At 43.4% G+C, this 14055-nt stretch overlaps 2 protein-coding genes across 7 annotated transcripts in view; one reads left to right on the forward strand and one right to left on the reverse strand.

Annotated features, from left to right (window-relative positions):
- Positions 1-12810, reverse strand: part of OSBPL9 (oxysterol binding protein like 9) — a 57740-nt gene extending 44930 nt beyond the window's left edge. For all 3 annotated transcript variants that reach the window (XR_005257840.1, XM_038144874.1, XM_038144871.1), the window contains exons 1-2: positions 12593-12810; positions 3775-3825 (exon numbers count right to left, since the gene is read on the reverse strand). Coding sequence is in view for 2 of the 3 variants with exons in the window: in XM_038144874.1 (XP_038000802.1) it covers positions 3775-3825; positions 12593-12703 (162 nt within the window). In the remaining variant the exon portion in view is untranslated. The remainder of the gene's footprint in view (positions 1-3774; positions 3826-12592) is intronic.
- EPS15 (epidermal growth factor receptor pathway substrate 15) overlaps positions 12608-14055 on the forward strand; it is a 68969-nt gene continuing 67521 nt past the window's right edge. For all 4 annotated transcript variants that reach the window (XM_038144868.1, XM_038144870.1, XM_038144866.1 and 1 more), the window contains exon 1: positions 12608-12744. The gene's annotated coding sequence lies outside the window, so the exon portion shown is untranslated. The remainder of the gene's footprint in view (positions 12745-14055) is intronic.

Genomic DNA, 14055 nt, shown 5'->3' on the forward strand with positions numbered 1-14055 from the left:
TGTTATCTGGATAGTAATATGCATCTTTTATTTTTGTGATGGAGGTGGCTTTATGCTGCAGCAGTTCCCTACCACATTCCAAATTATATCTAAGAGTAAGAAGCAATATTTGTATGTATTTTCTGTGCATAAAAATATGAAATAATTCATAAGTACTCTGCAAAAAGAAGCTCTTGACCTGAATTTCTCCACCAGCCCGTAACAAAAAATAAATCATTCCAGCAGAATGAATTTGGCCCATCATGTCATGTCACTGGTACACTGCATGATCTAATTTTCAGTCCCTAAGTAAATATTAACAGTAAGTAATCAGGATATATTGGAAGCAACTAGCTTTGTCTTCTAATTCTTCATGAATTATTGCAAGAAAATGCAAATAAATTAAAGACCATCTGTGCTTAGCTATTTACAAATCTATCCACATTTTCATTCCTGCCCCCTCCAACACTTATAATAAATAACAGTTTCACCCAGGAGAAGACACAAAAAAAAGGACAATTCCAACTCTCTGCCAGCTCCAATAAACTGTAATATTTAGCTCAAAAATCACCAGTGGATTGACTCCGTTTCTTTTCTCCAAGGAGGTACAGCACCAGAATCTGTTGCATCCTTCCCCATCCCACAAAACAGACAGCCATCCCTGGAAGGTGCACATATTTAAAGGGTAAATTCTGCCCTTACTCTCAGAGTACACAAAGAGTAACAGCAATACCAGGAGCCCTGAGTCAATTCCAGCCAGGGCTTCCTTCCCTCAGCAGGGCTAGGGGCCAGGGATACACCAGGCTGCCCAAAACCTAAGGGTGGTTTGGGTCCAGACTTGAGGGCAGAGGCAGCTGAGTCAGTGATACCCACACAGTTCCTCACAGCCCCTCCATGGGATTTGTGGGCTGTGGGACCAGGTCATGCATGGCTGGGACCAGCAGAGCCCCAGAACAGCAGTCCTAGGTAAGAACAGCACCAACCCTCTGTAATTCAAGGCAGTGTGGCAGGAAAGGATAGCTCCAAGCTGTTTTTTTTATTTCCCTCCACTGATAAAATGTGCCACTTAACTTCTCCAAGAGTATCTTCTCAGGGACAGCTCTGTGATCACTATAAAAGAGGCACCTAAAAAGTATATCCAAGCCAGTATAATCCTGAACACTTTTAGTGCCAGGACACAACAACCACCAGATTTCTTTTACATATACCAGTAGATAAGTATCTGACACTTCAAGTACATATTTTGCTATGCAGTAAATCAGAAGGTCACTGCAAGTTGTCCAATATTGCTCTCCTCAGCAGCCGTATCAGGTTGGAAAGGAGCTCCAAGATTATCCAGTCCAACTGTTAACCCAGTGCCACCATGTCCAACACTGAATTATCTCAGCAACTGCCACATCCACACATCTTTTGAACACTTCCAGGGACAGCGACTCCACCACTTCCCTGGGCAGCCTGTTCCAATGGCCAACCATTCTTTCAGTGAAGAAATTTCCCCTAATATCCAATCCAAACCTCCCCTGGTGCAACTTGAGGCCATTTCCTCTCATCCTGTCACTTGTTACCTGGGAGAAGGGACTGACCCTCATCTCACCATGACCAAGATATTCTCCCCAGAGGATAGAGATAAAACTCACATAAACACAGAGTGAGACAGCTGAGTCCTGCCCCATCCCAAGTGTGGAAGCAGGGAGAGCTCTCCTGGGCCTGTGAACTCAGCACAAACCTGTGTGCAGTGCACATACTGTCACTGCAACACTGGGGCAAAGGCTCTGAGCCAGAAGCACAGAAAATGCTTCCTCTGTCATGCAGATAATAAATATCAACAAGTAAAATTTAAAAAAAGAGTGGGAAAGTTTATGGATATTCCAGAAAACTTTAGCAGGACATAAGCATAGTGCAGATGACACAGAATGCACAGAATATGACTACACTTTCCTAAGTACACTAAGACAACCAGCAGAAGAATTTGAAGATGAAACTTCAGGCCTATGAAATGTGCATTAGGAGCAAAAAGGTGAGGAACAAGCTTTTCATAATCCATTCAAGAGAAAAGGAAACATTTTAGCCAAGTTGCTTAAGTTACATGTTTGTTTATGTTCACACCTACAGTTACAAACCAACAATTACTCTAAACAGAAAACCTCTCTGATAGAATTTCAGACTGCAAAAGCCCATCTGTTCAGCTATCAGTATCACTGTCATCTGCCAGGGGAGCTGCTTTACAAAAGCAGAAAAAAGGAAGATTCCTTCCTTCCTCTCAAGAAAAAAACCCCAAACAAGCAAATCACACGTAGTCAGACAAAGGCTAGGGGAGTCTGTAAGCTTTTAGAAAACTCCAAAGAACAATTTGTGGTGGAAGAGTGGCAGATGGGAGAAGAGAAAGTGGTTGTTTTATGTTAAATACATATAAAGGCAGACCAGGCAATATTGAACAGATTGTTCACTTTTAATATTTCCTAAACTGGCAGGCTGAGGCCAACCTCCACAGTGACAGGCTCACAGCTCTGTTAAAGCAGGCATGGCTTTTTGGACTGAATTTTTCTGCACATTGAGAAGACCTCCCTCATGAATCTTTGGGAATGTCTTCTTCTAGACAGTGGTTTGAGTGTACACTTCCCTTAAAGAAATTCTGAATGAAGGTATCAATACATCAAGCAAGGCAAAGCAGTCATCTGGAATCCAAGTTAATGGGGATACTCTGTGAAGTCTCAGAAGGCTACAGGTACCCACAGAAAGACTAGAAAGGCCTAACAACAGAAGGAAGGAGTAACTGCAAAGTGCACAGTTTTCCTTCAACGCTCATCACGTTGTTTGTAAGACCACAGATCCCCTTCTCTAGACTTCTCTTACTTCAACTTTCAAAATGCCCCCCATTCATAGCCATCATTCTCACTCCTCAATTGTTCCAGCTCTTCACAAGACTGCTGTATGCTACAAACAGAAATTCTAGGAGAAATGGGAAAAAATATAGGAAAAGGACTTGTGCAAGAAGAAATAGCTTTGATACAAGCATGACAGCGAGGTAGGAACTGGGCACGTGCAAAGACATCACAGCACTCTCACCTCCCTTTAGTGCTTCCATTTCCAGCTACAGCAGCAGTCAGGGCTAAATGCCCCACTCCAGAGTGCCTCACACAGGAAATGCTCACCTTTCCCACTCTGCACCTTCTCTTTCCCCAGCCTGCACACCCCACTCCAACCATATCTCAAAAACTTTGCCAGCAGTGTTCCCCCTTCCTTTTTGAGTCCCCCTGTGTTCCACTAAGCTCAAGCCTAGGCCTAAGGAGTGTCCAAACTGGCAGGATGGAAGACACAGTAAGAGAAGAAAAACAAACCAGGACAGAAGGAAGCAGTTTCACAGTGACTTCTGTAGGTACAGAACAACATACACACACACACACACACACACATATATGTATATAGATAGATAGATAGATAGATAGATCGATCTGTGCATATACACATGGACCTCCACACACAGAGAAATGAGAACTGCAAACAGCAAATTTTTCATAGTGTCCTCCTACTAACCCATCCTACTCTGCCACAGAATGCCTTCTAATATATCATATAAAATGTATAATATTTTATACCATATATAAATTACAGAATGTAATTAGCCCGGCATGTCACTTGACCTCTAATGTTTTCTTTCTTTAAATACTTTCACTATTTCAGCATTTTTGCAGAGTCAGGAATAGAGCCCAAACCTCAAAAGTCTCCTTGCAGTTGTCTCCATTAGGACATATTATACACAGTAAGTCATTGAGTACTGAATAAAACAACACTTACCCTGAGTCTAACACACCCTCGGCGTGAGCCTCTCATCATTTTGTCTTTTGACTGAAACAGAAAAACAACCAGATCAGTGGGTTAACAAATACAGTAAGAACAAAGTTAATCAAACCAACGGAGAAAGAATAAAGCATTTTTGCACCGTGTTTTAGTGACTGATTAAACAAGATGCAATTTCTGTTACAAAACTGGTTCGTTCCCACCGCCATGGTAGGGAAAATGAATCCTTCAAAAGAATACAAGATCCCACTTCAAGAAGTTTCCTAAGTAACTTCAAGAAATACTTATGAAATGCAGTCCATGCCTTTACAGAAAGTAAAAAAAAAAAAAGGAAGAAGAAAGGACTTGAGAAATATTAAAAATCAGCAGTATGCTGATTCATATCCTCCTCCTTTCTCTCCTATTCTCAAGAAAGTGTCCATGAAAAAAAATCTAGCTGTGCAGGCAGAATTGCACAAATGAAATTATACATCTGTCAGAAACTTTCCCTGATTTGTACTCCTTTTAGGCAGATCCAAAATTCATGTTTAGACTTGTTTATAAAACTACTTCCTAGCTAGTACAGCGTGCTGTCATTATTACAGTTTAAAAAGTTAACCTTTGTAGCCATTGAAGGTGCTGGAGCCCAGATCTGAAAACAGGATTTTTATGTCCATAACCAGTGCTCAAACTTGCACATTAACCTACCTTGCAAAATTACTCAATGTCTTCTTCAATACCTGTTCGAAGCACTGAAAAAAAGCTTCAATTTCCCCCCCCCAAGTAGGGAATTCTAAACAGTCAACTCAGCTTGAAATAGTGACACTTGAGCTTTCAGCTATTCCCACCACTGTCACAGGCAAAGCTGACAGTAACCATTGCTATTGGGCAAGAGTGGCAAGCCCAAGTAGCACACACAAACTATTTAAGGTGAAAAAGAAAATAGTGAGGTCATCCTGAATACTCAGTTTTCTGGTAAGGGCTGTTTTTTGACTACCCACACACATGCTTCCTGTTTTTTAAATGATAAATTCCTGGCTATTGTAGCCTTATCTGAAAGGTAGTCCTGTCTAATAAAACCCCTTCTCTCTTGCCTTTGAAATATTGCAACTGCATTCTTTCAGGTCAGGAAAACAACAACTCTCACTGGTGTCTCATGATCAGATTCTCTTGCTGTCATCTTCTGAAATACCCACTTCTTTCAGCAGCTTATCAATAATTCCATCAAGACAATATATTGATGTTATTCTCACCAGACCTATTTTCATTGAAGCAATTAGACATTAAAATCTTGCTGACATTAATGAAAAAAAAAAAAGACAGGACAAGAAGTATCAGTCTTAAGAGTAACAAATTATTCTTTATCTGAAACATGTTTTGGATATAAGTAGGAGGAAAGAACTAAGCAGTCCTAGCAAGTCCTATTCACTAAAGATAATGTACAAGTATAGCACTTGGGGCTTCAAATAATGTTTTAGCTGACCTCTCATTCAATTCAGGCTCCAGTTTATCAGAGCTGTCTTCTGAGTGTTAGAAGCCATCAGTATTAATCTACTTGTTTTTACATCAGCACATGTTAGCTGGTCAAAGTGAAATGGAAGACCAGCAATGCCTCCATAATGTATTCTATAGATACATCATTTCTTTTTAGACAACAAGGACGTAGGGAAGACTTTTTGGAGCATTGTTTTGTTTTGGTCTATTTTTTTTAACCTCAAACCCAAGAGAGAATCTAGTTACAAAGTTTCTCCAACAACTTCCTATGAGAAATCGTGTCTATTTGAAACATAGCTCACTAGAGTACACTTTTACTTTTTATATTCACTGCCTTGAGAGTTCTCCTAAAATGGGAGGGCACTTCTGAGAGCTTATCACTCCCTCTGGTGGTTTCTGGAAGAAATATTGGCATAATCTAAGCAGGAAAGAAAATATCTGGACTGAGGCTGCAACAGTGCAGGGACCTGACCAGTTCTGATCCACATCCCACGAGCCAGGCAAAGCCTTCCCAGCTCCCTGTGCTGGGCACAGGCACAGAACCAGAGCAGACAAAAAGCAAAGGCAGCAGAAGAGTTTGGGTTTGGAATGGTTTAGACCCCTTAGTGACACGCAGGGAATTTGAGGGCTCCTCCCAGTGCAAGGGAGAGCAGAACCCCAAGAACCCCCATTTCCACTGACCACCAACTCAGCTGCAAAAGATACAGTAAAAGCCTCCCTTTTTATTCTCCACCACATTTTAATGAAATGGAAAATAAGTTTAAACTTTATAATGTTCTTCGTCTGCAAAAAGAATCACAAGATAAACAACAGGTCAGAGCGTGGGCCTGTATACCCATAATTTCACCATCTTCTGACAGAGCTTTACTTGGTTAATATCAATTATAAGAAAGCACTAAATGGAATTCATCCTACCTAAGTGCAGTATAGCACCCATCATTCCAGTATCTGAATTCCCTGAGCTCCAGAGCAGGCAGCTGCCATCACACACACTGCTGGATTCTCTCACTGGCAGACAGCAAACCTTCCACTGCTGCTGCAGGACAGTACTTGAAAACACAACACAGCTGGCATTTTAGATTTTGCCCCCTCCCCAACTAAGATTTTATAAAAATACAATTCAAATACTTTCAGCTTTCCCTTATTATTCTTTGATTGAAATTAGGTTATCCAATATATCCTATTAAAAATAAAGCCATCCCATAACTGCTTTGAGGAATAGTTCCATTTCACTGAACAAAAACTCATACAGCAGAAAGACATCTCTAAGTGGCTAATAGAAACCCCTCACATTTTCCTTTCCTTTTATATTCAAAATTTTAATATGCAGCTATCTTTTTCAGTGCTCAGTTTTATAACCAGACAAAATTACATTTTCCATAAGATTTCAATACACACTGTACTGATTGTGATGATAAAGGACTTGAACAGGTTATAAGCAGACAGCAATATGAGATAAATTTCAGCTGAAACTCAAATAAAAATTTGTAAAAATGAATAAAGCTATAGAGTATTACTGCAGGGAGAATTTAGGTATCTCCCAAAAAGATGTGGCCTTTATTGGTCCTGCTTTTACATCCACACAGCAAAGTTGATCACATACAGAACTGATCTAACATAAGGCATTTCAGGTAACCTACAACTTCTTAAGAGAAATGAAAGTAATGATTGGGCCTGTTTAAAGAAAACAAACCAAAATTAAAATCCTAACCCAAGCCCCAAAGACCTCCAGCCCTCCTTCATCTTTAGAAGTGCTGCTTTTTCATTTGAGTTGTAGTTGTTGCGTGCAAAGTTTAAGGTTTCAAATAAAACCCAGCTGCTCTTTGCCTCCAAAAGTTCTCAGGCATGAGTTCTGCTTGCACAGAAGGGCAGAACTTGAAGAGGTGCATTTCTGACTCACTCAGTGCTGTCATGGAAATCCCTAACATAAGTACACAGATGAGCAAAACCACTTGGGACATTTATTTCCTGTTAAGGATGAAGAACCTGGAACAAGCTGTATCTATAAACAGTAATCTTTGCAATTTATCTACATCTACAAGAGAAGCTGAAATTTGGATCACTTTCCATAACAGTCATTTTTTCTCATAAAACCCTAAGGCAACGCTCATTTTCTAAGCAGAAACAGACCTCAACAATTTAAAGACTTTACAGGCTGTTCCCAGCCCCACCATTCCTCCAGCCCCTTTACAAGGCACATGCCAGCCTCAGAGGAGAAGCTCCCTGAGCTCAGGGACAGCATCTCACAGCCCTGTTGTTTGTGTAGCTAAAGCTGGGACTTTTGTGGATGCAGTCATAAAACAGGAGATAAAACACTGCAACAATAGCTGAGGTGCCACTGGGGCTCATCTAACCCCAACAGATACCAGGATTATATGAAATAGGTAAGGCAACATTTTATAGGTCCTGGCATGGAAAAGCATTACACTGCTTTAGAGAATCCTATGAGAAATTAATACATGTGAGGCCTTAGCTGGACCAAGGTGTAAGAGGTACATCCCAGTCCTGCAACCCTCCATTCAGCCTCTTCCCCAAAAATACACAGCTACAGACTAAACTGCCTGTAGCTGCAACCTAACTACCAAAGAGGAGTCAACAACTTCAATTAGAATCCTTTAACAGTTTATTCAGTGCATCGAAACCTGTGATACGAAATTTAAACTATGTACAAAATTAAATTTAGTGTTGTATAATGCCCAACAATATTTTATATCCCTTGACCATAAATTCAGAATTATTCTTATTATTACAAGTTCAATTACAGTTCTGTCTGTTTTTAATAGACTCACTGAGTTGTTTTCAGGGCATGTGACAGATCAAGTTATTAAAAGAAAAAGTGTCATTTCATTTGAGAATGGAAAACAGAGACCTCGGAGGGAATGTTTGTGCAAAAGCAGATGTGTTTTTTTCCTGTTTTCTTGGGATTTTTGCACGCAGCTGCTGATTGAGAAACTGTATTTGGAGTGAAAGTCTCTACCATGGGGCCACTGAGCCATGACTGCAGCTTGGGAGGCATCGTTTGAAACCAAGTCAACAAGGTTTGCCTTCAGTTCACCACCAAAGATTCACAAAACTGCTCCAAAATTTGAGTCCCTCTCCTCAACAGCTGGGTTATACAACCCACAAGCAGCTCTTCAATACAACTTGAAGTTGCTAAGTAGTTGTAATCTTGAAAAACATAAGGGGAGAGATACTTTCATACTGCCACAATTACTTTTCCTAACAACTGATTTCACACAGCTCTTGCTCCTGAAAGCAGTCGACCAGCAAATGTTTTAAAAGTAGTTTGATGGAATGATGAACAAAAGAACAGCACTTAAATCTATTCTTCAGGCATTCACTGGTGCAAAAACCATTAAGATGATGGGAGGCTCCCCAGTTTGGTTTCAGGAACACACAATACGGAGCTGTCATACACAACAATTTTTTCTGGCAGCCCTCATTCACTGTGCAAGGCAGTTCTTTAAGCCTGCAATATGTTGAACAGTTCTCCTTTCAATACCACCAAATGTCAAATATCCATGAAGTTTTAAAATACTTTAAGGAACTGACCTTCCTCTAGCACTGTTTTTAGTGCTGTTTGCACAGCTATGCCAGTTCTGCCTTCAATTTATTATATGATTTAAATATTTATTTAAAGAGTACACTTAAAGCTAGAATTTAAATCAGGTTTTCAAACTTGAGTGGTTCACTGGATTATTTCTACAGAATTCCCAAGGGTTATCAAGGCTATAGCTGATGTGTATTTAAGACAGCACTTCTGCCAGAAAACACAAACAAAAAGCAAATTGCATTCAACTCCCCCTTCCTCCTTGACCATTTCTTTGTCTTCATGTTCTCTTCCCAGCATAATGTCAACACACACGTTTCTACACTGACATGCACAAAAGAAACAACAGAACAAATTCAGCTGAAAAAATAAACCAGCACAAAGCTATTTTTCATCTGGAATCCAGCTCATGGAACAACTTTATAGCTCCTGCACCAGCAGAAAGAAGGAATGAGCTCGCTCAAGACTCATTTGCTAAATATTTCAGTGAAGCCAACAACACAGTGAAAACCCACAATGCTTCAGTAACTTACATATATAAGTTATTCCCTTAAGAGAAAACACTGAAGCATGAGCAGAGTCATAAATCCAAGAATACTGAGGGGGAAAAAAAAGATAATTCGCCAAGCCATTGGTCAAACTGATCCAAAATGGCAAAGATGGCACACTGTCATGTAATTCATATTTTGCTAAAAAAAAAAAAAAAAGAAAAAGTGGCCACTTACTGATATCAGACAAGCATTTGTTTAAGCAAAACCATGTAAAAAGAGTATTTGGATGACAAGTCCAAATCATACTCTGTAAATTACAGAATTTGTAAGTAACTTTACACAGAAGTAACTATAAGCAAATTTGAGGATGAACACTTCAATTCTGAATGAGGAAAAAAGCACCTGGACTACAGAAGTGGGGGGAAAAAAGCCAATAATTTGGCAATTTGGGTAAAAGGCCTTTGTAAAACACCTTGTAAATGCACGTGACAAGATTCACATTCACACGTGCAAGTAGCACTACTATTGTTCACTGCAATACAAGTACAGAGCATGGAACACACAAATGAAAACAGAAATAAATGTGCCCATTATATTTTTTCTTTTTTTCCCGACTCTGACTTGATGTAAAGTCTTTTGACTTCCTCCTTTAAAGCTCTAATCATTCCAGAAATGGAATTTCATTGAATTCATTTGCTCCTGGTGTATGTATCCAAAACACACTTAGGTTAACAGCTATTCATTCCACCAAAAGACAAAGCATAACCTTTTATTTCTCCCCCAGAGTGCAGTGCTATTGCACACTAATTCTGTTTGAATGTTTATTTCACATTAAGGGTGCTTTTTTGCAGTCTATTTTAAGTAACTACCAAGGAGAGTTGAGTTCTGGAGTGCAAGGACACGCCTATGAAGAAGTTTGTGGCTCAGGCTCTGATGGAAAGTTCAGCTGCATCAGGAGTTATTTGCCTGCAGTTTTCCACAGCTCCCCAGCCAAAGGTTAACAGGCTGTGGGATCTGCTGGAGAAAGTGTCTCCTGCCTGCAGAACTTACTGGATTGCCATGGGCTGAGGAGCCTGGAGAGACGATGAGCAGGCACAGGCTGATCAGGTACCAACAAAACTGCTTCCAGATTGTGTGTCCAGACAGCCGGGCTGGAACCAGCCCAGCCCAGCCCATCCCAGCCGTGCATTACACTCCTGGGAGAGTCCATATCCAGGCTCAAACAGCAGCCCAGCCTCACTCACCCAGGCAGAGAGAGGAAACTCCACTGCTCCAGACTGAAACTGGTCCAGAGGGAGCCCTGTGCACCTGATCACAGGCTCCTTCCAAACACGAGGCTGCCCGTGCAGAGCACAACAGGCCATTGCCCCATTTAAATAAAATCCCAAACCTGCCAGCGTGTCAAATTAATGCTGTTTACGGGCCTCACCAACTACCAGTCAGGAGTTACCACTCCAAGCCTAAAGCTGAAGCAAACAGTGCCCTATCACCTCCTCGGGGGTCGGACTGGCTCTTGAGAGGTGTGTGATCAGCTGGGACTAGGTCTGAGTTATCCTTCAAACGCTGCTCCTGCTGACCCTGCTGCCCTGGGAGCAGCCCTGCCAGCACCCACGGAGAGGAGGGCGTGCCCAGGGACCAGATCTTCAGGCAGGCAGGTTTCAGCAGGACACAGCCTTAGGTAAGAGAATGAATTCAGATGTCTGGAGAACGGCCTGGCGAGCACTTCAGAGACATACATGCAGACAGAGCTCGTGGATGGGAAAAGCACTCTGAAGGAAATGCTCCCTGCAGCCACTTCTCAGTGGTAAAGGTACATAAAGCAGACAACGTGATTTTATTCCTTGAACCCAACTTGAACTTTTGAGGATAGGTAGTTAAAAAAAGGGTTTTTAAGTTTTCGAATTAAAAGTTGTTTTACTAACAGAGAACATAATAAATTATACAAAATGAAAGTGTAACATATGTGTAGAGGTACCCAGTCATAGGAAAAAATGAAATAATATAATTTTATTAAACAGCTGAAGACCATAGGATGAAAGTCAGTGCAATATCCAGAATTATAATTATACACACCAGTCATCGGCAAATGTTTCTATTTCTGTAGCTGAGCATTAAATGACTTTGCACCTTGGACTGCTACTTAGACCACACTGACTAATTCATCTCTGTCAAGCAGCTGACATTTGAAGAGCCACTAAATAGCAACTATAAAAGCACTTCCATTTCTCCATCCACATCCCAGGTGAGAGACTTTGAACCCACATGAACAAAACTGAAAGCCTGTCACAGTTCTGTGGCAAGAGCATTACCCCTGCCTCTCCCAGTATAATGGAAATCCAGATTTAGGAAAAAAAAAGTTTTATATGCAATGCTTCTGTATGAACAAAGCTTCATAAACAATGTGGGTCACGTTATTTGCTGTAAATGTATTACAACTTACTACAGGTTTGATTTGTATGTGTTTTATTCAGCCTGATACACTAATTGCTCCATCAGAAGAAAACTTTGGGGCATGGATGCAGTTCACCAAGTGAGCCTTCAGATTTCAGGGTGCATCCTTGAAAAAAATGAATTCCTACCATTGAAATACTTGTAAGTTATGTAAAAATATGAATAAGGAAGGTGAACAAGCCAGTAAGGCAGGATCTGTCAGAGGTTAAAAAAAAAAAAAAGAAGTTAAGGAAAGCATCACTGTTTGTTAACACACCACAGTAAAAAGTTCGGGCTGGGAAGTGGGAAGTCCTGAACGGAAACGGGAAAGTCGATCCGGCTCTGGGAGGCACCTGCCGGGCGGCAGCGAGCCCGCCAAGCCGCGGGAACGAAGCGCGGGGCGCGGCGGGGCGCGCACGGCCCCGGGAAGGCGGCACCGCCCGCGCCCGCCGGCTGCGCTGAGCCCAGACCGGGGCCAGAGCGAGTTCCCGCCGGACAGGGCGGGGAGCGCCGGGGCAGCGGGACCCGGCAGCGCTCGGCCAGCACCGAGCAAGGCTCCGGGGCAGGGGGGGCACGGGCCCGGAGCTGCCGGGAGAGCTCGGGCGGGTCCCGCTGCCGCTCCCGCCGGCGGCACCGCCCGCCGCCAACAACAACAGCGCCGCTCGCCCCCGCCACTCCATCTCCCCGCAGCGCCGCCCCATTGGCTGCTCCCGCCGCCTCCTCCTCCGCCATTGGTCGCTCCCGCCGCCTCCTCTTTCCCCATTGGCCGCCCGGGCGCCCGCACGCCCCGAGTCCCCTCCCCGCCCCCACCCTGCGCCTGAGCCGGTCCGCGGCGCCTCCTCGCCCGCCCGGCCCGCCCGCCGCCCCTCACCGTGTAGTAGGAGAGCAGCCCCGCGTTGTAGTCCAGCACGAACCAGCGGTACTGCCAGCCCTTCATCACATTGGTCCATTTGCTCAGCGGGCCCTCCATGATAGACGCCATCTTAGCACCGGACCGGCACCGCCGCGCACGCCGCGCGTTCGGTGAGGGGAGCGGGGGAGAGACTCGGCGGCCGCCGGGCGGGGAGAGGCGGGGCACGCAGCGACGGGGCGGGGCCACGGGGCTACTCTGCCCCGGGGGGCGGCGTTTGCGCGCGCAGCGGGGAGGGACCGTGAGGGGAGCGGAGCCGAGCCCGGCGGGGGCGGCCCCGGTGTCCGGAGAGATGGAGTTTGGGGTACGGGCATTGAGGGCGCTGCATGAGGGATTCCGTCCCCGCGGCTTCTCCTCACGGTCCCGGGGAGGCAGAGGGCGAGGCGCCAGGCAGGGCTGTGAGGCGGTGCCGTGAGGGCACGGCGCGCTGGCGCTGCGGAGTGTGAGGGCGGGAGGGCGTCATCCTGTCCCCTAAAGTACTTTGGAATCTTTTAGCTCCTCTCTAAACCACTTGGCACCGCTTGGAAGCTTTGAGCATCTCTCGCTGGTGTACTTGTCCCTCTGCCTCTCGGCTTTTTGCGTGTCCGAAGTGTCTTAGCTCTAAACCAAAGTGGGCTTAACAATGGAGTCCGAGGGGGCTTCTCTTCAAAGTGCTCCACGTCCACAGTGTCTAAAACCCATTCATGACTCGAGATGACCTTTAAAAGCTAAGGCTTCAATGTGACACAGCTTTCCTGTGGACTGATCCAAGAATGTGGAATGAATTCCCCAGGAGCTACGGACAATTACAAATCTGTTGTTCAGCGCAAGGCATGGTTTTGGCACTGAGCTCCTCTGACATAAGTCCAGAACTTGAGCTGTGCTTTAACATGAAAACTTCAAAGGACCCATAGGGATACTCATGTTCCTTCCTAGGGATCAACAATAAAGCAGCAGAAGTAGTGTTTTTACCATGAGGTTTGTGTTTATCATGCAGTCCAGCCTGTTCATTAGTAACATTTTTTCCTTTCCCCCTTATAGCCCTTTTTTATTCTTTTACTATTTAAATGCCTTTATAGTTGGGCTAAAGTAGGTTTAGTGCCTCACAACACTGCAACCTTATACTAAGTTAAACAAAATTTAACAGAAAATCACCTGTTTAGTGAAAAATAATCACTGTGTTTGGTTTTAGGAAATAAGAAATATTCCAGATTTCTAATTGTCTCCCCATATCACATGTCACGTCGTACACTAGTTTGTCACCAATGGGAATTTGGAGCATGGATACTCCTCAGAGTCACCTGCTGATGTGTTTATGCATGGGGTTACCAGCTTAAGGTACCTTATGCACAATCTGGTTTTGAAAACCGGCTTGTTCATTTAGATAACATTTTTTTTTCCAAGCTGCATATGACCTTAGTAGTCTGTTTTTGTTCTTTATTTTC

The sequence above is a fragment of the Motacilla alba genome, chromosome 8 (genome assembly GCF_015832195.1).
Source record: "Motacilla alba alba isolate MOTALB_02 chromosome 8, Motacilla_alba_V1.0_pri, whole genome shotgun sequence".
NCBI classification, from domain to species: domain Eukaryota; kingdom Metazoa; phylum Chordata; class Aves; order Passeriformes; family Motacillidae; genus Motacilla; species Motacilla alba.